Consider the following 23142-nt stretch of genomic DNA (forward strand, 5'->3'; position numbering starts at 1 on the left):
AATACGATGTTGAAAATGACAAAAAAATGGCTCTGAGCACTATGGGACTTAACATCTGTGGTCATCAGTCCCCTAGAACTTAGAACTACTTAAACCTAACTAACCTAAGGACATCACACAACACCCAGCCATCACGAGGCAGAGAAAATCCTTGACCCCGCCGGGAATCGAGCCCGGGAACCCGGGCGTGGGAAGCGAGAACGCTACCGCACGACCACGAGCTGCAGGCGATGAAAATGACGCGGCAAAGTATAAGAAATAAAAAATTACATTTAAACCGATTAATTAGGTAAAAATGATGACAAGTCTTTTGATTAGATTTAGAAAAATAAAAAAAAAAAAAAATTCACTGCATTTGACGAGATTCGAACTTACAACCTCCCTCCACGTCAGGTTTATACACTGAGCATTAAGTAATGTCATTTCTCTAGAGAAGATTGTTGTATTTATGACTCTGGTGACGCAGTTGTAAGGACTGATTGCAGCCTTCAAAATTTAGGCTTCAAGCAGTGTCGTGTAAGCCGACCTCTTTGATTACAATAACTGAACATGAGGTGCTGAATCGCGTCTCGTGCAGATGGATCCAGTACTGTTTAATTAGTGCTGTGTATTTCTTAGGATCGGTGTGTGTGTGTGTGTGTGTGTGTGTGTGTGTGTGTGTGTGTGTGTGTGTTTTATCGTGTGGTTATCATATGTGATGAGATATTAAACACAAGGGTCAGACCCAGAATTCGGGAACCAAACACATCAAGGAAAAAGGTGGACAAGGAGTTAGAAGTGAACTGACTAATTGTTATGGCTGTTTGGCAACAGCAATTGGTTTTGGTGTGACGTTTAGCGCTTTGATTGGTGGAAACCAGCTACAACGCGGTAAGTGTCAATTATCAAGTTATTTTAAGCGGACTATAGTTTACAGCTCGTCCCAAATCCTAAGGCTCTAAAGAAGGGCTGGCCAAGATTTCGGCGCACGGGCCATGCCCGGGGCAGAGGACCAAAGCGCTCAGCCTCACTTCACATTTCCCCCACCGCCACACCGCGCTGTCTGAGCGTGAGGAGGGGGAAGAGAGGAAAACAGCGAACGTGCCGCATTTAAATGGCAGTACAGTCGTACTGCATACGATCTGGTTTTATTTTCACATTTCTCGATAACATAGATAACAAACAAAACAAGTTTGCAGTATTAATTAATTATTCAGTATAAAATTAATTATTAAGACATAATTTTTATCTGGCACAACCAGTCGGCATACGGACAAACGCAGACAATTTCAGAGAGATTCGCACTCTAGGTACCATGTAACTGTCACTTATTTAGTTACATATCCGGAAAAGCACTTTCACACAAATATGTCGATCAATGTATTCTAGCACGTTTGTAACCTCATTATGGAGACTTGAAGAATCCACCTGGGAAAAGCACTGCAGACGTTCTGGACAGTTTTGACTTGGAAAGATTTGTAATTAAAACTAGAATCAACTTGCAAGTCAATCAGTTACATTTGCGCATGTACAGGGGCGCTTTCGACTGAAATGGCAAACGGTCTCGAAAACAGATGTAAGATTGACAGTGTCCTCAAAACCTTTATAAAACTATCGTCGTAATTCTTGCAAGGCCACAATGAATTCTTCACACCTCGCGCTTTCTTTAAGGGGATTAAGCTTATGGACTGTCTTAGAATACGCTCTTCTAGAAGGCTATTTTCTTTTTAAATGCATCCATGCCAAATCGGAAAGAAGTTACCTTGCAATGTCTTACTGTGGACGGTGTGCAGTTAAGTTCAATTAAAATGTGACGCCTGCAATCCATTCCAGATGTACTAATTTTCGTTGCTGTACCCATTTCTCCATCATAAATTCAATAATAGTGGAATTACAATGAAATGAACACCCTTAGCTGCTTACAGACGTTGACATACGTCAACGGGGACAGATGAAAATGTGTACCCCGGCCGGGACTCGAACCCGGGATCTCCTGCTTACACGGCAGACGCTCTATCCATTTTCTTTCTTTCTTTCTTTTTTTTTAAATATAATTTTGTTTGCTTTCGTTCGTTTCATCTGCTCGGGGCGGACGTCGTAAGACGCCCGTTTAAGTTCTTCGTTGATCGATTAGCTCAGTTTTTTTTATTACAGAGGGCAGCTAACCCTCTGACCGAACACGCTGAGCTACCGTGTCGGCATCCATCTGAGCCACAGAGGACACAGAGGATAGCGCGACTGCAGGGATTTATCTCTGGCACGCCTCCCGCGAAACCCACATTCTCAACGTATTGTCCCGCACTACATTCGTAGTGCCCCCGCCCATTATACTCATTACTCGCGGCGCGTTACCGTTTCCCGGGCACTGTTTGTGCATTCGCACAGAAGAAGATGGTCAAGTGGTCGGTGAGCCTTAACTATATATTTACTAAGATGGTATGTGTTCTTACGGACATGTCCGAAAGAACAGATACCATCTTAGTAAATATATCAATAATAGTGGCACTAAGGCGATTCTTCTGCTGGGTAAACAAATAGTCCCTAGCTCATGGGCTATCCAAAAACATTTGACCCTACCTATCAATCACCGACAGAACCCGATTATTTGAGTACTGGAAAATCCGTTTTTATGCCCGGCGTTTTGGAACATATTAGGTACGCATGTTGTCGCATGCATACAGATATGCCCATGAGATATAGCCATTTGAAATGGGGCCACCTTGACTCAACCGGTGTTCTACGTTTAACATCACGCGCGGCGGACGACGAGCAAGGCTACCCTGCCGCTCTCCTGTCTACTGCCGGAGGCGTGATGCTCTGTCTACACCGCTCGCGGCACAACACTAGTGCCGCCCGCAGCGGAAGGCACGTGCAGCTGGGACAGATGGTACTTACGACTCCTGGGATGGCGGCGCTGACGAAGAGCGCCAGGGAGTCTGGCCAGGGCAGGAGGCGGTACTGCTCCCACCAGCGCTTCACGATCATGCTCACGTAGAAGCCGAGCACGAACGACATCGGAATGCTCTCGCTTTGCTGCGCGAAGTAGTTCCGCACCTTCTCGAACGTCCTGCACATACAAAACAACCATATCAGCGCCGGAACGGAACATCCATAACCAGCAACACAACGGAATATTCTCCACAGTGCCCAGTTTTATTTCGGCACGGCTAATGCTCAGAGCAACGACAACTTAGGGGTACTATGCAATTAGTGTTTGCTTAGAAACTGGTACTGGCATGCGTAATCAAATACAGTGATATGTAAACAGGCAGAATACGGCGCTGCGGTCGATAACACCTACACAAGCGGCAAGACGCAGTCAATACCTTCGCTGCGCAGTGTCGATGGTACTGTTACCGACGACTGTGTCGCTAAAGCGGAGTTATTGAACGCAGTTTTCCGAAATTACTTCACCAGGGAAGACGAATATTCCAGAATTTGAAACACGAAAAGCTGCTAGCATGAGTTTCTTAGAAGTAGATACCTTAGTGGTTGCGAAGCAACTCAAATCGCTTGATACGGGCAAGTCTTCACGTCCAGATTGTATACCGATTAGGTTCCTTTCAGATTACGTTGGTACAATAGCTCCCTACTTAGCAACCATATACAACCGCTCGCTCACCGATAGATCTGTACCTACAGATTGAAAAGTTGCGCAGGTTACACCAGTGTTTAAGAAGGGTAGTAGGAGTAATCCATCGAACTACAGACCTGTATCATTGACGTCGGTTTGCAGTCGGGTTTTGGAGCATAAACTGTATTCAAACATTATGAATCACCTCGAAAGGAACGCAATCAGCATGGTTTCAGAAAACATCGTTGTTGTGCCACGCAGCTAGCTCTTTATTCGCACGAAGTAATGGCCGCTATCGACAGGGGATTTCAAGTTGATTCCGTATTTCTAGATTTCCGGGAAGCTTTTGACACCGTTCCTCACAAGCGACTTCTAATCAAGCTGCGGGCCTATGGGGTATCGTCTCAGTTGTGCGACTGGATTCGTGATTTCCTGTCAGGAAGGTCGCAGTTCGTAGTAATAGACGGCAAATCATCGAATAAAACTGAAGAGATATCAGGTGTTCCCCAGGGAAGCGTCCTGGGACCTCTGCTGTTCCTGATCTATGTAAATGACTTGGGTGACAATCTGAGCAGTTCTCTTAGGTTGTTCGCAGCTGATGCTGTAATTTCCCGTCTAGTAAGGTCATCCGAAGACCAGTATCAGTTGCAAAGCGATTTAGAAAAGATTGCTGTATGGTGTGGCGGGTGGCAGTTGACGCTAAGTAACGAAAAGTGTGAGGTGATCCACATGAGTTCCAAAAGAAATCCGTTAGAATTCGATTACTCGATAAATAGTACAATTCTCAAGGCTGTCAATTCAACTAAGTACCTGGGTGTTAAAATTACGAACAACTTCAGTTGGAAAGGCCACATAGATAATATTGTAGGGAAGGCGAGCCAAAGGTTGCGTTTCATTGGCAGGACACTTAGAAGATGCAACAAGTCCACTAAAGAGACAGCTTACACTACACTCGTTCGTCCTCTGTTAGAATATTGCTGCGCGGTGTGGGATCCTTACCAGGTGGGATTGACGGAGGATATCGAAAGGGTGCGAAAAAGGGCAGCTCGTTTTGTATTATCACGTAATAGGGGAGAGAGTGTGACAGATATGATACGCGAGTTGGGATGGCGGTCATTAAAGCAAAGACGTTTTTCGTCGCGGCGAGATCTATTTAGGAAATTTCAGTCACCAACTTCCGAATGCGAAAATGTTTTGTTGAGCCCAACCTACATAGGTAGGAATGATCATCAAAATAAAATAAGAGAAATCAGAGCTCGAACAGAAAGGTTTAGGTGTTCGTTTTTGCCGCGCGCTGTTCGGGAGTGGAATGGTAGAGAGATAGTATGATTGTGGTTCGATGAACCCTCTGCCAAGCACATAAATGTGAACTGGAGAGTAATCATGTAGATGTAGAAAACAAAATAGGACAACGGCTACTGCTGCTACAATGGCAGGTTATCAAGATTTAAGAGGGTTTGAACGTGGTGTTAAAGTCAGCGCACGAGCGATGGGACCCAGCATCTCCGAGGTAGCGATGAAGCGGGGATTTTCCCGTACGACCATTTCACGAGTGTACCGTGTATATTAGGAAAAATATCCCGCAAGAACGGGACCAACGACGACCGGAGAGAATCGTTCAGCTTGACAAAAGTGCAACACTTCAGCATGTTGCTGAAGATTTCGATGTTGGGCCATCAACAAGTGTCAGCGAGCGAACCATTCAATGACACATCATCAATATGACCTTTCGGAGCCTAAGGCCCATTCGTGCAACCTTGATGACTACACGACACAAAGCTTTACGCCTGTCAACAGCGACATTGGATTGCTGGTGACTGGATACATGCTGCCTGGTTGGACGAGTCTAGTTTCAAATTGTATCGCGCAGATGGACGTGTACAGGTATGGCGGCAATGTCACGAATCCATGGATACTGAATGTCAGCAGGGGACTGTTGAAGATAGTGAAGGCCGTGTAATGGTGTGGAGTGTATGCAGTTGGACTGATATGAGACCCCTGAAACGTCTAGATACAACTCTGACAGGTGACACGTGCGTAAGAATCTTGTCTGATCACCTGCATCCATTCATGTCCATTGTGCATTCCGGCGGACTTGGGCAATTCTAGCAGGACAATGCGATACCGCACACGTTCAGAATTGCTACAGAGTGGCTCCAGGAACAATCTTGTGAGTTAAACACTTCCGCTGGCCACCAAACTCTCCATACATGATCATTATTGAGCATATCTGGGATTCCTTGCAACATGCTGTTCAGAAAAGATCCCCGCAGGATTTATGGTGTCAGTTCCCACCAGCACTACTTCAGACATTAATCGAGTCCATGCTACGTCGTGTTAAAACACTTCTGCGTGCTCGCGGGGGACCTACACGACATTAGGCAGGTGTACCAGTTTCTTTAGCTCTTTAGTGTATATACCATTCAAATTTTCAACTTGTTTGAGCCCTCTTCCTTCTGTCTATATAATGTACATATACTGTAGCGGGAATCCAATGTTGTAATATATAATATTGGAAGACAAGATCACTTGCTGTGAAACAGTTTATTTCATGACAAGTTTCGACAGTAACTAGCTGTCCTCCTCAGAGTTTAGATCTCCCAGAAATATAACTTCATACCAGTATCGTCGACACACCGAGAACATGCTCTAATTATAAGAATACAGCTCCACACTAATTCGTCAAATATATAAAACATGCTAAATAAAATATCTATAGCTCCAATAAGGAGCATACGAACAAACCCAGGTAATAGGTAATCTTTACATGTTTTTTCTCCTGTATTCCTTGTTGTGCTATGGCTATGTTATTTAGCATGTTCTATATATTCGAGAAACTAGGGTGGAGCTGCATTATTATAATCGAAGCATGTTCTTAGTAAGTTGACGAGACAGAGCTAGTTACTGTCGAAACTGGTCATGAAATAAACTGTTTCACAACACGTGATCTTGGCGTCAGATATCACGCATTTCTGGACAATGCCAATCTCCATATCCCTAACACCGCACTTTCTTCGATAATACATTCTACGGCTCTTATCTTCTACTCCAACTTTGCAAACCATGAATGCCTACGCACAGAATCCACTAACAAGGGGAGGCCGCCAATTGTGAAATTCAGATTCGATTCATACTGCGCATAATAAAAGCTCATGGCCAGAGGTATAATGTGGCAAAGCACCAAGATGCACTTCTCAGCCGTTGTCGAGAAAATCGACAGTTAAAAGAAACCGTTGCGGTGAAATACTCTCTACGATTACTAATTTTCTACACCGTCGTGGTGCAGCGGTAAGCGGTCGGATTCGTAATCCGAAGGTCGCCGGATCGATTCTCGCGCCATGCTACCTTTTTTGTAAGTATTTGTTTATATATATATATATATATATATAAAATTCCCGGCAATCAGTTGCAACAATTATGCTTATAATAAGTTGTTGAAAGTCGTTTGTCGTGGAAAAACTGGCGACTTCGAACATCATTATGTTTTCCGCAAACAAAGTTGTATTTCACAAATGTTATTAATTATCTTCATAATGTTAACCACGTATAGTTAACGGAAGACGTAGAAACGATATTCCGAAACGAATACGTATAGCGTAAGTCAAACGTTCGAATTAGAATAGAGACGCCACGAACACAAACTTGCTGTGGCAGGTATGAAATATAAACTCCGTTACTCGCTCGTTACACTTGGAGGACAGATGTTGAGTGGGCCGAAACGAGCCGCCGCATAACAGCGTAGTTGCCTGCTAACTTCGAAAGAAGGTAGATGCGGTCCCTAGCGCAACTTATAACATCGTCGAAAATCAGTGCGGACGGGAGAGCTTTGGTACACCCTGTTAATCAAACGGAAAAATGGAGGCGGTACAATTGGAGAGCAATCCGCCTTCACCAACATGCATAAGCAATTCATTAATAGTTTATATATATAATTTAAATTACAAAAAACTAATAATAAAAAAATTGCATGACGCGAGATTCGAACCGGCGACCTTCGAATTACGAACCCGAGCGCTTACCACTGCGCCACGGCGCTGTAGAGAAGTATTAATCGTAGAGAGTATTTCACCGCAACGGTTTCTTTTAACTGTCGATTTTCTCGACAACGGCTGAGAAGTGCATCTTGGTGCTTTGCCACATTACACCTCTGGCCATGAGCTTTTATTATGCGCAGTATGAATCGAATCTGAATTTCACAATTGGCAGCCTCCCCTTGTAAGATGGAACGACAAAATTTGTCGACAATGCACTGTGACGCGGGCTGATATCTACGACCTTTTTTACGTTGGTATATGTGCAACAACGCAAATGAGTCGCGCCTGACGTAAACTGTGTGCCTGGAAACAGAAATGTCGCGGGATCGAATACCGGTCGGTCCACGAATTTCTTTAGCCTGCCTTTGCCTGGCCCTTACCTCTCAACCATGTGAGGATTCGGCAGGAATGACACGTGGTTCTGGTTCCACGTCAAACTGTAGGTCCACTTTCCCCGGTTGGATAACTGAGGTAGGTTAAGGCCACGAAAGCGGCCGAAGGAGCGACAAATTGAAAGACTTGCGCGAGACCGTTGAGCCACACGAAATAATAAATAATAATAATAATTATTATTATTATTATTATGTTGAAGTTCTTTTGACTGTGTTTGTTTTAACAATACACATGTTTTTGGATGGGATCCGCCTTTAGCAAAACACAATTTTGTTTTCTATCCGAAACATGTTTCACTGCAGTTGCAGCATCATCAGTGGATTTTTTATTTTATGGCTCTTTACCACATGGTGTGGTTCTCCTGTTTTTGCAGTGTGTATTATGTTTTTACAGTGTGTCTTTTTTACAGTTTGTCATGGTTTTTTTTCCTCATCTTCGCTGTGGAGCTCTGTGTATTGAGCTGTCACTGTCACTGTTTCACTGTTCAACAGCTGGTAAATAGTGAAACAGAGACAGTGACAGCTCAATACACAGCTGGTAAACAGTGTAACAATGACACCTCAATACACAGAACTCCTCAGTGAAGAAGACGAGGAAAAAAGAAAACACGACAAACTGTAAAAGAAAACAGGCACTGTAAAAACAGGAAAACCACACCATGTGGTAAAAAGCCATAAAATAAAAAAATCCACTGATGATGCTGCAACTGCAGTGGAACATGTTTGGGACAGAAAACAAAATTGTGTTTTGCCAAAGGCGGATCCCATCCAAAAACATACGTATTGTTGTTGTTATTTTTAATTATTATTATTAGAAATATTACACATAAATCAGTCTCTAATTTATCATCAGAACAATGTTTTTTCACATTTTATTTAACTGGTGGAATTATTTCATTAGAAAGGAGTAAACTGAATTATTAGTCCGTCGAAAAATCCGTCTACTGGGTTGATTTATGATCCACTGAAAGTTGCTGAATATTTATTCGGATTCCTTTAATTTTCTACAGTTAAGAGACTAGCGGCTGCATTCGTATAAGCCTGTAGTTTTCTTTAAGATAATCCATCTAACGGACATTTGAAAACAACAAAATCAGACGAGAATACTGAGAAAATACGCAATATGAAACTGGACGATCGGCAAATAGTTGATTCTATAAGCATACTGGAAGAACGAGCGCGGTTAATTTACCTTAGAGGTTTAGCATCGTGAATCCCTGATGCAAGACGATTATCACATTTTTGACTGCTCGCCAAAATCTATTACAGAAACAATTTCTTTCAGCATGTTTGAAGATATCATATTGGAATTTTAAGCAGTGTTCCAATTATTGTGTTCTTGCAAGAAGGCCGCCACTTTTTAATTCAGTATTAATATTTGAACAGTTTTAACAACAATCACACTGATTACGTGTGCCAAGTTGTTAATATGTGTGAGACGTGGAGCCAGTAAAAACGCAATAGCCGGCCGCAGTGACCGAGCGGTTCTAGGCGCTACAGTCTGGAACTGCGCGACTGATACGGTCGCAGGTTCGAATCCTGCCTCGGGCATGGATGTGTGTAGGTCTAAATTCTAGGGGCTGATGACCTCAGAAGTTAAGTCCCATAGTGCTCTGAGCTATTTGAACCATTTTAACAACGCAGTACAATGGGAACTATCTAAAATGGGCAAATTCAAGAGATTGAAACGAACTACAAATAATTAGACAAAGGAATTTTGCTACTTTGGAAGAACGGTAACACAACAAAAGAAGCAAAGACGACACAAAACGCAAACTAGCACACACAAAGAGAACATTCCTGACCGAGGGAAGACTGCTAATATCGAACATCGGCCTTAATTTGAGGAAACAATTTCTGAGAATATGTGTTTGTAGCACAGCATTGCACGGTAGTGAATCATGAACTGTGGGAAAACTGGAGAAGAATAGAATCGGAATGTTTGAGATGTGGTGATACACAGGGATGTTTACAATTAAATAGACTGATAAGATACAGATTGAAGGAGGTCTTTGCGGAATCGGCGAAGAAAGGAACATGTGGAAAACGATGACAAGAAGTACGGGCAGGGTAATAGCACATGTGTTAGAGAGATCAGGAAACGACTTCATGGTACTAAAGGGAGTCTAGAAGTTAAAAACTGTAGACAGTGACAGAGATTGGAATAATTAAGGACGAAGGGAACAACTGCTACTCTCAGATCAATAAGTTGGCACAGGAGAGGAATTAGTGGCGGGTCGAATCAATCCAGTCAGAAGATTGTTGGTACAAAAATGAAAGGGAGAGAGAAGTAAACATCCACGTGGGTAACTCGCCTTGCTATTGCGCAAGTCACTCGTAATTGTATGCAACTGGCTTCGAGAGTCTTACTCCAACTTGACGACGCGACACCATTTACTGTAGCGCTTTATGTTGCAAATCTAACTTACGCTACAAACACCCACAGAGCATGGCATCGAAAAGAGGTAAATAGGTAAAGGTATTACGTTCTCGGAGACAGGTTGTAAGACTTTCACTCGAGCGTAAAATATTTGTCCTAGACCCACTCAGATAAAACACGCTGTCCTACAAACTTATCATCGATATGCGAGACGGAGAGAAACCATGTTCTTGCTTTCAAACGTAACGTGGATGACGCCTGTTTTAAATCAATCATACTATTTGTGCTTCTAAAAGAAGTTACAGCTTTTAGTCGTTCTCAAATGATATCTCCTATGATGTTCCATTATCATGTATCGTAAGTTACGTGTTTGAAGTAGAATCTGAGAAACGTAATCGCCAGATAGTAATTGCCTGTAGAGCGCACCCGCAATGAGTTAACCAACTTTTCTAGGCTGTATATTGTTCTTAGCTGCAGAAAATATAATTCAGTAAGGCTACACTTCATTTTCTTATGAGGCAATCAATGTTAGAATATACTCGTATTTTACATATTTAACAGATATATGACAGAACTGTAAGACAAAGACTTTAGCTCCACACACAACAGAGAGAAGAAATTTATTCCATCTTCTTACAACTCACTCAGAAAAGGAGCTCAATGCTCTGAAATGTTCACTTTTCATAAGAATTTTGCAAATAGAGAAGATACAAATTACAAGCCAGACTAGAACATTAAGCTGGTAAAGTTACTTGCAGGACAATTTCTGCAAACAATTAAAGTTTTCGAAACTCCTAGCAGATTAAAATTTTGTGCCGGACCAGGACTCGAAACCAGTATCTTGGCTTTGAGGAGAATGCTCTTACCGACTGAACTATTCAGGTACAACTCAGGACCTGCCCACCGACAGTACCTCATTTCCTATCGCCCGAACTTAACAGAGTTCTCCAGCACGTCTTGTGGGACTAGCATTCCTGGGAGAGAAGAAATTGCAGAGTTTAAATCTGCCAGGAAATATAACAGCGCAAATTCCCTTGGAAAGCGAAAGATCCATTCCCCTAACCTGCGGCTAAGTCATTTCTCCGCAGTATATCCTTTATTCCAAAAGTGTTAGTCCTACTTGTTATGCCGAACAAGTGTGACGTTCGGAATGTATGGCAGAGATACGGTGGGCGGCTCGTGAGATGTGCTTGGATAGCTCAGTCGGTAAGAACACTTTCCGCAAAAGCAAAAGCTCCGGGTTCGAGTCTCGCTCTGGCACGCAGTAAAATCTGCCAGGAAGTTTTATAATAGTGCACCACTGCTGATGAAAGGTTCATTCTGGAACCGAGTTTTGTTACCCGAATGTGTTGTAATAGCACCATTTTAACTCAAATGTGCAAAGACAAGGAAGCACAAGAAAAGCGCATGACAACCTAAATCCGGATCACCGGAGAGACATTTCAAGAAACCTCGTTAGAAACAATAATGCAGGGTTTCAACCGCCTCTTCGCTTTTGTTATGAAATTATAAATGCCGTGCTTCCAGTCTCCCTGGAAGGCATGTATACGTATTTCTGTGTAGGTTTCCCGTTACTCTTCTCTAACACAAGAATTCATGTCCAAGCCAGTGTTTCCACGTACTGTTGTAGGACAGACATCCGAACTTCTTATCTGCAACGCTACCAGTACATCCTGTGACGCCGACCGATTCAACCTCCTGGAACGTAGCGGAGACGTGGCCGATGTGGCACTTCCAGATAACGCCGCGCTTCTTTGAGACTCTGCTAGGAATATCTCTTTAACTGCCGAACTCGTCGTATACTTCGTTTCTGAGTGATGGTCACTTCCCGTGAAACAACGTGAGTCACTCTTACACTTCCTGTCGGTTGTTTCTAGCAGAGTGACACCGTCCTACTGCGTCTCTAATACATGCAGAAATACTCAAGGCGCACTAACTTCTCTAATTTCATTAAACAACATTCCTCAACGGATGCTACTTTAACGTGTGGCTTGCGTACGTTTTGATACAAGAAATCGATAAACAATTACTGCTACTTATCGTTAGTTAGTAACTTCCTTACAGATTATTACGAGGGTGAGTCAAATGAAAACCTTAAATTTGTAATAACAAAGCGAAATTTCGCTCCGTTACCCTGTAAGTTGGTAACCGTGCTACAAACAGCGTGCAGAATAGCCTGTAGGTGGCAGCATAGTTCAGATGCGCACATGCCGTCGCAGGATCAGTATAAAAATGGCCGCCCCACTTGCGACTTGCACCAGGGAAGAACAACGTTCTGTTATTCGGTTTTTGCGTAGTGAAGGTGTGAAACCTATTGAAATTCATCGACGAATGAAGGTTCAGTACGGTGATGCATGTTTGTCACAGCAGCAAGTCTGCGAATGGAGTAGGAAGTTCGCAAATGGTGTGACTTCAGTGGAAGATGCTCCTAGTCCAGGTCAGGCACAACGAGTTGTGACTCCACAGGACATTGCAGCAGTTGAAGCCATGGTGAAGGAAAACCACTGAATGACACTGCAGCATGTTTACAGATTAGTCATGGGTCAGCACACCACATTGTGCATGATGCGCTCCAGTTTCATAAAGTGTGTGAAAGATGGGTGCCACGGCAGCTGACTCCTGAAATGAGAGAACGACGTGTTCATGCTTGTGAAGAACTTCTTCGGCACTTCGAACGAGAAGGTGATGGCTTCCTTGCAAGAATCGTTACTGGGAAAAGAAACCTGGGTTCATTTCCTCCAACCGGAAACGAAAAGAGCGAGCAAGGAATGGCGCCATTCCTCATCACCAAAACCAAAGAAGTTTGGAACAGAAGTATCAGCAGGGAAGATTATGCTGACTCTCTTTTGGGACGAAAAAGGCGTCATTTTGGAGCATTACATGCCTAGAGGGACCACTGTCACCAGTGCATCATGCACAGATCTCCCAAAAAATCATCTGCGGCCTGCAATCAAATAAAGCGACGAGGATTGTTGTCAGCAAGTGTCCTTTTGCAACATGACAATGCAAGGCCCCACACTGCCCGTACAAAAGTTGCAACAATCACAGACCTGCATTTTGAGAGTCTTCCTCACCCACCATACTCACCAGACCTTGCCCCAAGTGATTTCCATATGTTTGGACCACTCAAAGACGCAATGGGAGGAAAGGAGTTCCGTTTTGATGAAAAGGTACGCCGCGCGGTGCATGAGTGGTTGCGCGGACTACCAAAAGAATTTTTTTCTAAGAACTGGAGGACTTGCATTGAGCGTGGGGGAGATTAAGTTGAAAAGTGATACAGCTTTGTACCACTTCTGCACAATAAATAATATTTTTAAAAAAATATTTAAGGTTTTCATTTGACTCACCCTCGTACTACTTCCAACGTACTGAAGGGAGAGTATCTTTTCTCCAACATGAAGGAAGTATCTTTATAATTTTATTCTAGAAGGAAGATGTGGGGATTGCAATTTTAGTTGTGATTCAAGATTACGGAAAAGTCTTTTACTCAGAGAGTCATTCTAAACTTATTTAAAAGACGAACAGAGAATATTTAGTTCATATCTCGCAAACACACAACAATAATTGTCGTTAAAAGTTGAGACGCGCTATAAACCGCAGTGTGGGTTAGTAGGTTCCACGTAAAGTAAACGAAGACGGTTTAATCGCCTCATTCGTAGAATGTTGCGAAACCACGAATTACTACACTTTCGCCACAAAAGAGATTGGGGAGATACTGATGCAGAAGCGTTAATAGCAACTCGTCCACCTGCAAGAAGGCTCACGCGTAACCCTAAAGTGTGTTTTTACAGTCAGACCATAGCGCAGTATGTATCAGAAAATTCTAGGATGTTCTGGTCACACGTAAAGCTAATGAAACCTTGGTTCACTCTTTCGAAGCTCCTTCTGGCATCGAAACTAATGATCATAAGACAGAAAGAAGAAATTATGAATTCCACATTTAAGAAAGAAATCGCGCTAGAAGATACTACCGTACCAATATTTGACTGCCACAAATCTACATCTGTGTACATACTCCGCAAGCCACCCTTCGGTGCGTGGCGGGGGGTACCCTGTATCACTACTAGTCATTTCCTTTCCTTTTTCATTCTACATCTACATGGTTACTCTGCAAATCACATTTAAGTGCCTGGCAGACGGTTCATCGAACCACCTTCACAATTATTTATTATTCCAATCTAGTATAGCGCGCGGAAAGAATGCACACCTATATGTTTCCGTACGAGCTCTGATTTCCCTTATTTTATCTTTGTGATGGCTCATCCCTATGTAAGTAGGTGTCAACAAAATATTTTCGCATTAGGAGGAGAAAGTTGGTGATTGGAATTTCGTGAGAAGATCTCGTCGTAACGAAAAACGCCTTTCTTTTAATGATTTTCAGCCCAAATCCTATATCATTTCAGTGACACTCTCTCCCATATTTCGCGATAATACAAAACGTGCTGCTTTTCTTTGAACTTTTTCGATGTACTCAGTCAGTCCTATCTGGTAAGTATCCCACACCACGCAACAGTATTCTAAAAGAGGACGGAAAAGTGTCGTGTAGGCAGTCTCCTTAGTAGACCTGTTACATTTTCTAAGTGTCCTGCCAATGAAACGCAGTCTTTGGTTAGCCTTCCCCACAACATTTTCTGTGTGTTCCTTCCAATTTAAATTGTTCATAATTGTAATACCTAGGTATTTAGTTGAATTTACGGCTTTTAGATTAGACTGATTTATCGCGTAACCGAAGTTTAAAGAGTTCCTTTTAGCACTCATGTGGATGACCTCTCACTTTTCGTTATTTAAGGTCAACTGCCACTTTTCGCACCATTCCGATATTTCTTCTAAATCGTTTTGCAGTTTGATGTGATCTTCTGACGACTTTATTAGTCGATAAACGACGGAGTCATCTACAAATAAACGACGACGGCTGCTCGAATTGTCTCCCAAATCGTTTACATAGATAAGGAACAGCAAAGGGCCTATAACATTACCTTGGGGAACGCCACAAAAAGAGTCAGGGCAAAACGACTGTCTAAACGCCTCCGTATGAGTCCTAATTTTTCGTATCTTATCCTCGTGGCCCTTACGCAATGTGTGTGTTGGCGGAAGCAGAATGGTTCTGCAGGCAGCTTCAAATGTTGATTCTCCAAGTTTTCGCAGTAGTTTTCCTCTATAATAACGTCGTCTTCCCTCCATAGATTCACATATGTGTTCCTGAGGCACCTCCATAATACTTGAGTGTTGCTCGAATCTACTGGTAACAAATCTAGCAGCCTGCCTCTGCCTTGCTTCTATGCCTCCCTTTAATCCGACCTGGTACGGATACCACACACTCTAACAGTGCTCAATAATAGGTCTCACAAGCGTCCTATATGTGCCTCTCTATAGATGAACCACGCTTTCCCAGAATTCTCCCAAAAAATCGAAGTCGACCATTCGCCTTCCCTACCACAATCCTCACATGTCTGTTCCATTTCATATCGCTTCTCTCTGTTACGCCTAGATATTTAATCGATGTGATTGTCTCAAGCTGCACACTACTAACACTGTATTCGAACATTACGGGATTATTTTTCCTGCTCATCTGCATTAAATTACAATTTTCTGCCTTTAGAGTTAGCTGTCACTCATCACACCAACTAGAAAATTAGTGTAAGTCATTCTGTACCATCCTACATTCAATCAGCTTCGACACCTTCCCGTATACTATAGCACCATCAACAGACAACTACAGATTGCTGCCCACACTGTCCGCCAGATGATTTATGTATGCAGACACTGGAAGGTTTCACACACATTTATATAATGGGAGACAGAGATTTAGGAACTAAGTTTTAAACTGCAAGACATTTCCAGTGGCAGATGTGGACTCTGATCACAATCTATTGGTTATGAACTGTAGATTAAAACTGAAGAAACTTGCGAAAAGATGGGAATTTAAGGAGACGTGATCTGGATAAACTGAAAGAACCAGAGGTTGTATAGAGTTTCAGACAGAGAGCGTTAGGGAACGACTGACCAGAAAGGGGAAAGAAGTACAGCAGAAGAAGAATGGATAGTTTTGAGAGATGAAATAGTAAAGACAGCAGAGGATCAAGTAGGTAAAAAGATGAGAGCTAGTAGAAATCTTTGGGTAACAGAAGAGATATTGAACTTAACTGACGAAAGAAGAAAATATAAAAATGCAGCAAATGACGTAGGCGAAAATGAACACAAACGTCTCAAAAATGAGATCGACAGTAAGTGCATAATGGCTAAGAAGGGTTGGCTAAAGGAAAAATGTAAGGCTGTAAGGGCATATATCACTAGGGGCAAGATAGATACTGCCTACAGGAAAATTAAAGAGACCTTTGGAGAAAAGAGAACCACTTGCATGCATATCAAGAGCTCAGATGGAAAACCAGTTCTAAGCGGACAAGGGGAAGCATAAAAGTGGAAGAAGTATATAGAGGATCTATACAAGGGCGATGTACTCGAGGGCAATATTATGGAAATGGAAGAGGACGTAGGTGAAGATGAAGTGGGAGATATGATACTGTGTGAAGAATTTGACAGAGCACTGAAAGACCTAAGTCGAAACAAGGCCCCGGGAGTAGACAGCGTTCCATTGGAGCTACTGATAGCCCTGACAAAACTCTACCATCTGCTGAGCAAGATGTATGAGACATGTGAAATAATGAAACTTCCTAGCAGATTAAAACTGTGTGCCCGACCGAGACTCGAACTCGGGACCTTTGCCTTTCGCGGGCAAGTGCTCTACCAACTGAGCTACCGAAGCACGACTCACGCCCGGTACTCACAGCTTTACTTCTGCCAGTACCTCGTCTCCTACCTTCCAAACTTTACAGAAGCTCTCTTGCGAACCGCAAGAGAGCTTCTGTAAAGTTTGGAAGGTAGGAGACGAGGTACTGGCAGAAGTAAAGCTGTGAGTACCGGGCGTGAGTTGTGCTTCGGTAGCTCAGTTGGTAGAGCACTTGCCCGCGAAAGGCAAAGGTCTCGAGTTCGAGTCTCGGTCCGGCACACAGTTTATAGCCGGCACGGTAGCTCAGCGTGTTCGGTCAGAGGGCTACGTGCCCTCTGTAATAAAAAAACTGAGTCAATCGATCAACAACGAACATAAATGGATGTCTTACGGCGTCCGCCCCGAGCAGACACAACGAACAAAACCGAACAAAATGAGATTAAAAAAAAAAAAAAGTTGGTAGAGCACTTGCCCGCGAAAGGCAAAGGTCCCGAGTTCGAGTCTCGGTCGGGCACACAGTTTTAATCTGCCAGGAAGTTTCATATCAGCGCACACTCCGCTGCAGAGTGAAAATCTCATTCTGGAGGTGAAATAATGTTTGGATTCCGTCGAAATGTTGGAACACGTGGGGCAATACTGAGCCTATGAGATTAAGGGAAGGCAAACCTACATTTCTAGCATTTGTAGACTTAGAGAAAGCTTTTGACAATGTTGACTGGAATACTCTCTTTGAAGTTCTGAAGGTGACAGGGATAAAATGCAGGGAGTGAAAGGCTATATACAATTTGTACAGAAACCAGATGGCAGTTATAAGAGTCGATGGGCATGAAAGGGAAGCAGTGGTTGGGAAGCGGGTGATACAGGGTTGTAGCCTATCCCTGATGTTATTCAATCTGTATATTGAGCAAGCAGTAAAGGAAACAAAATAAATGTTCGGAGTAGGAATTAAAATCCATGGAGAAGATATAAGAACTTTGAGGACTTGCCGACGACATTGTAATTCTGTCATAGGCAGCAAAGGACCTGGAAAAGGAGTTGAAAGGGATGGGCAGTGTCTTGAAAGAAGGATGCCAGATGAATATCAAGAAAAGCAAAACGAGGCTAACGGAATGTAGTCGAATTAAATCAGGTGATGCTGAGGGAATAAAATTAGGAAATGAGGCACTTAAAGTAGTAGATGAGTTTTGCTATTTGGGGGGCAAAATAACTGATGATGGTCGAAGTAGAGAGGATATAAAATGTAGACTGGCAATGGCAAGGAAAGCGTTTCTGAAGAAGTGAAATTTGTTGACATCAAGTATAGGTGTAAGCGTCAGAAAGTCTTTACTGAAAGTATTTGTATGGAGTGTAGCCATGTATGGCAGTGAAACACGGACGATAAATAGTTTGGACAAGAAGAGAATAGAAGCTTTCGAAATGTGGTGCTACAGAAGAATGCTGAAGGTTAGATGGATAGATCACCTAACTATTGAGGAGGTACTGAATAGAAGTGGGAAGAAGACGATTTTGTGGCAGTTTGACTAGAAGAAGGAATCGGTTAGTAGGACATGCTCCGAGGCATCACCAGTTTAGTACTAGAGGGCAGCGTGTAGGGTAAAAATCGTAGAGGGAGACCAAGAGATGAATGCACTGAGCATATTCAGAAGGATGTAGGTTGCGGAAGTTACTTGGAGATGAAGCAGCTTGCGAAGGATAGAATACCATGGAGGGCTGCATCAAACCAGTCTCTGGACTGAAGACAACAACAACAACAACAACAACAACAACACGAATGATAACATCGGTCCTTTCTCACCTCCCTGGGGCACACCTGCCGATATCCTTGTCTCTGATGAGCAGTTGCCGTCAACGCCAAAATAGTGGGTTCTACTGCTTAAGAAGTCTTCCAGCCACTCATATACCTGGAAGCTTATTCCATAATGTCATTGTACTTTCGTTAACAGTCTGCAGTTAAGCCATGTTTCAAAAGCTTTCCGGAACTCGAGAAATATGAAATCTGTCTGTTGCCCTCCATCAATAGTTCGCAGTAAATCACTTGAGTAAAGGACAAGCTAAGTTTCGCTCGAGCGACGGTTTCAAACAGTGCTGATTCGTGGATATAAGCTCCTCGATCTCAAGAAGACTCTTTATGTTCGAGCTGAGAATAACAAACCTGCAGATGAGCGATATCGTTACTATCACTCCCAGTACTGTTGTGCGACTACTAAACGAGAAGAACGCGGCAGATCCTGACTGAAGTCCAGTTACATTTTGCATGGGATACCCCGCACTATTAGCCCCTATCGTACCTCATATTTATCGAGACTCGCTTGTGCAGCGAACTGTTTCGTGTGACTGGAAACCACCGCCGATCATTCCTGTTTACGAAGAGGGTAATACATCGGATGCACAGAATATGGACCAATACCGGTGACGTCCCTCCTCTGTAGAATTCCCCGAGAATATTCTAAGCTTAAAAAGTATGACATTCCTGAAGGAAAACAAACTTCTCTCGAAGAAATAGTACAAAATCAGAAAAAAACACTCGTGTGACACAGTGCTTGTTTTCTTCATACACGACATCTTAAAAACAATAAAAAAGGTGAGATTACAAGAAACAGTACTTATGTTAAGCGCCTTTATATCATTCCATGTGATATGCAACTATTTCTCGTTACCAGGCACGCACCAGCAGTCAGCCTTGTGTGAGAATTTTATGACGGAAGGAAGCACTGAAGTATAGTGATGGCACATTAAGTAGGAGGCGAAAGAACAGCAAGAAGCTTAAACCGGCTCTCCATAAGTGATAGACTAAGGGCAGTGCCAGGATTGAACAGACACTGTACACAAATAGACACAATAAATAGGAAACAAAATGAAAAATAGTGCAGGAAAGAACGAGATTTTCAGTTTACATTTATGATGAAATATGAGAAGTGTTTCTAATTACGTTTATGTCAACTCCACCGCCGTGAAAAATACGCCGGGGAAATTACGGCTGGAAGCCAACGCCGGAGAAACATACCTATCCTCTGTTATTAATAATGCGGACTACGTTTAAATATGAAGTTTTTCGATTTTCGTTATGAAAGATACTGTCTGCAACAAGATTTAATTCAGTCGCCAACGAACTTAATACGCTGGAGGTAGATACACATGTAAAATGAGGTCCTCTTGCAGTCCCAACTTACTCGTCCCTGTATGGAAACGATTGACAGGGACGCTGTGTATCAAATGGAAGGCAATGAAAGACAAGGCAGAATTTCGCAGAATGTAAACGTATTACGAATCTCACCGAATGGCAATAAAGAGACGGTAAATGTGTGCCAATGTTTTTTTCTACAGATATTTTCGCCTCTGTGGAAGGTAGGAAAGAAAACAGGCCAAATTCCAGCAGACTATACGAAAATAAACTGTGCGCAGAGTTATAAAGGGGAAATAAGGCAGAGCAGGGAAGACAAAGTTGTTATCTCGGCAGTTTATGATTTTGGCTATGAAACGAACATCGTAAAACACTCGACGATATGAAGAGGTTGAAAAATCACCAGTTCCAAACAACGATATTATAAGTTTCTTTACGCTTCTATCACAACAGTCAATAAACATTAGTGTACATTTATAATAGATCTAAGAATGTTGAAAACACTGACTGGCCGAACGCCAGAACTCCCTCTTGGCTTACCACATCATGTCATATCATATCATACCTTTCTGTAAAAACCGGCAGACTAATCTACAGTTACGAAGTGTGCAATACTATTTCCTTACTTTCATTTATTCATTTATTTTTAAAACAAAACCGCTGTTGTTGTTGTTAAATGGAAAGAGAATCTTGATAAACAATCTAAAAATAAAGAACTAAAATAAACGCTAACAGCCGGCTGAAGTGGCCGTGAGGTTAAAGGCGCTGCAGTCTGGAACCGCAAGACCGCTACGGTCGCAGGTTCGAATCCTGCCTCGGGCATGGATGTTTGTGATGTCCTTAGGTTAGTTAGGTTTAACTAGTTCTAAGTTCTAGGGGACTAATGACCTCAGCAGTTGAGTCCCATAGTGCTCAGAGCCATTTGAACCATTTTTTTAAACGCTAACATATCTCTTGATAAAACAGGAAACGGAAAACTAAGCCAACAACAATCAGTTAATATAAACAACAAAAAATATTATTTACAATAAGATTATCAGCAATAAGGTGACTTCGTGAGTCAAGGAAAATTCACATACATGATAATAACTAAAATATGTGTGTGCTGAATGAGTTGAAGTGTAGAATACATGAAAATGTCTAATAAAACGTGAAGCATTTTCATTAAAAAAATTTATATTCTTAGGACATATTTCAAATATAAAGAATTGTTGGTTCATATTTCTGTAGTGTCGACAGAGTCAGTAGATAGCGAAATAACCGTGAATAGCATCATGTGTCCTAGGAAAATCTGTTCATGGGATTCGTGTATGGAGATGGAGGTCGTCCCTCTATCCGACGAATTGTTTGCTGTTACAAATATTCGTCTACAGTATTAGCTCATCTCGCAGAATGGGTGAAGTTACCAGCCATTACACCCCGACCTAAGGATGTCAGAAATGTCGAGTCTGTCATTTCTAGTGACTCAGAGCGTCATTATTCCATGTGAAAAAAAAAAAAAAAAAAAAAAAAAAAAAAAAAAAAAAATGGTTGTGTAAGAGTTCAGCTAATAATAAAAATCTCAGAAACTTGGTCTCGCCCTTTCACAGATGTTTCCGGTTGACTGATATAGCGGTTTCTGCCTTTTCACCAAATAGAAACAAGCCTGCTGCCCAAGTTAACCCAGAACTCATATTCCGTTCTCAGTTGGGACGAAATCCAGTGTACACAGCATTCCCAGTGGATACTCTAGAAATAATAAATATGTCACTACCACCACTCTGATTTCAACTCTGACATCATAAAGATGGCAGATAACTATTAAGCAAAATCGAAAAATGTGTAAAAGAAACTGGCCTTAATATGAATCACAGTTATCCTCGTGGCATATCATTCGTTAGCTCCGCCAACTGACTGGTAAACTTTCACCTTTCCACCAAGCCGGGAGCTGGGGCTCCACTATATGGCAGTATGTCACCGCAACTAAGATTTCCGAGTCAAAATTTTTTGCTTCGCCATCTCACAGCCAAATTCTCATCTTCCAATCTAAATTAGATCTCGAGCTACGCTGCAGACGTTTGTCACCGCAACTTACATTGAAAAAAAAAAAAGAATAAAAATGAATACAAGTGTTCTGCTCCATCCATTGCACACTTACGACGTCACACGCCACAGGTGAAAGCCGACGTACGGGATCAGTACGTTCAGGAGACCCCAACCGCAACATCATGTTGGTCGTCTCGTTGACGTACACTTTTGGGAATCTTAATGGGCACACCACAGGACGGTGCTATCCTTTCAGTGGATGCAGCTAGGGCAGTTGCTGCTCGATATGGATCCCATTTCTTCCAGCGCATAACAGCGAAGACAGGTCGTCAGTAAGTGTCGTAGCCGTTTGACATTCTTGGCTGAATCTCCGAAATGCCGAACCTGTTTAGAACTTATCACTGCAATCTATTAATGACGAAGAACACACAACCGTTTGAAGTTTGATCTGCCCATCGCAGTACTATGCGTAGATTATACTTTCACGTAATCCGACGTAGCTGCCTGCCGTCCTGTTCTTAAACACGTAGTTGTCGGCTTCGCAAGGACCACAAAAACAGGTACGCTTGAGTTCGTGTAAAACTTGCCATCGACTCTACGTTCGGTATGTGTCAAACAACTACACGAACGCACATCAGACTTACATATATATATACTCAGGACAATATTGTTTCAGCAACAATTCAAAGTACTGTATTTCCAATAGCCCAAATCCAATCAAGATCGTTGCGATGTTCTCCTCTCGTGTCAGCTGCTTAACGTTTTTGCTATTTATTTGTGTTTTTCTTGGAGTGTGTGGCGCAGTATCAAACAGATCGTTGTAAATGGATTTCTCAGTTCCGGGAATAAATATCCCAGATACAGACTAGACGCCGTCTGATGGTACAGCGACCTTGAAGGTAACTATGGT

At 42.5% G+C, this 23142-nt stretch overlaps 1 protein-coding gene across 1 annotated transcript in view; it reads right to left on the minus strand.

Annotated features, from left to right (window-relative positions):
* LOC124612973 (bestrophin-4) overlaps positions 1–23142 on the minus strand; it is a 566407-nt gene that overhangs the window by 276718 nt on the left and 266547 nt on the right. The window contains exon 3 of the mRNA XM_047141502.1: positions 2875–3046. Coding sequence (XP_046997458.1) covers positions 2875–3046 — 172 coding nt within the window. The remainder of the gene's footprint in view (positions 1–2874; positions 3047–23142) is intronic.

Source organism: Schistocerca americana, chromosome 4 (genome assembly GCF_021461395.2).
Source record: "Schistocerca americana isolate TAMUIC-IGC-003095 chromosome 4, iqSchAmer2.1, whole genome shotgun sequence".
Classification (NCBI taxonomy): domain Eukaryota; kingdom Metazoa; phylum Arthropoda; class Insecta; order Orthoptera; family Acrididae; genus Schistocerca; species Schistocerca americana.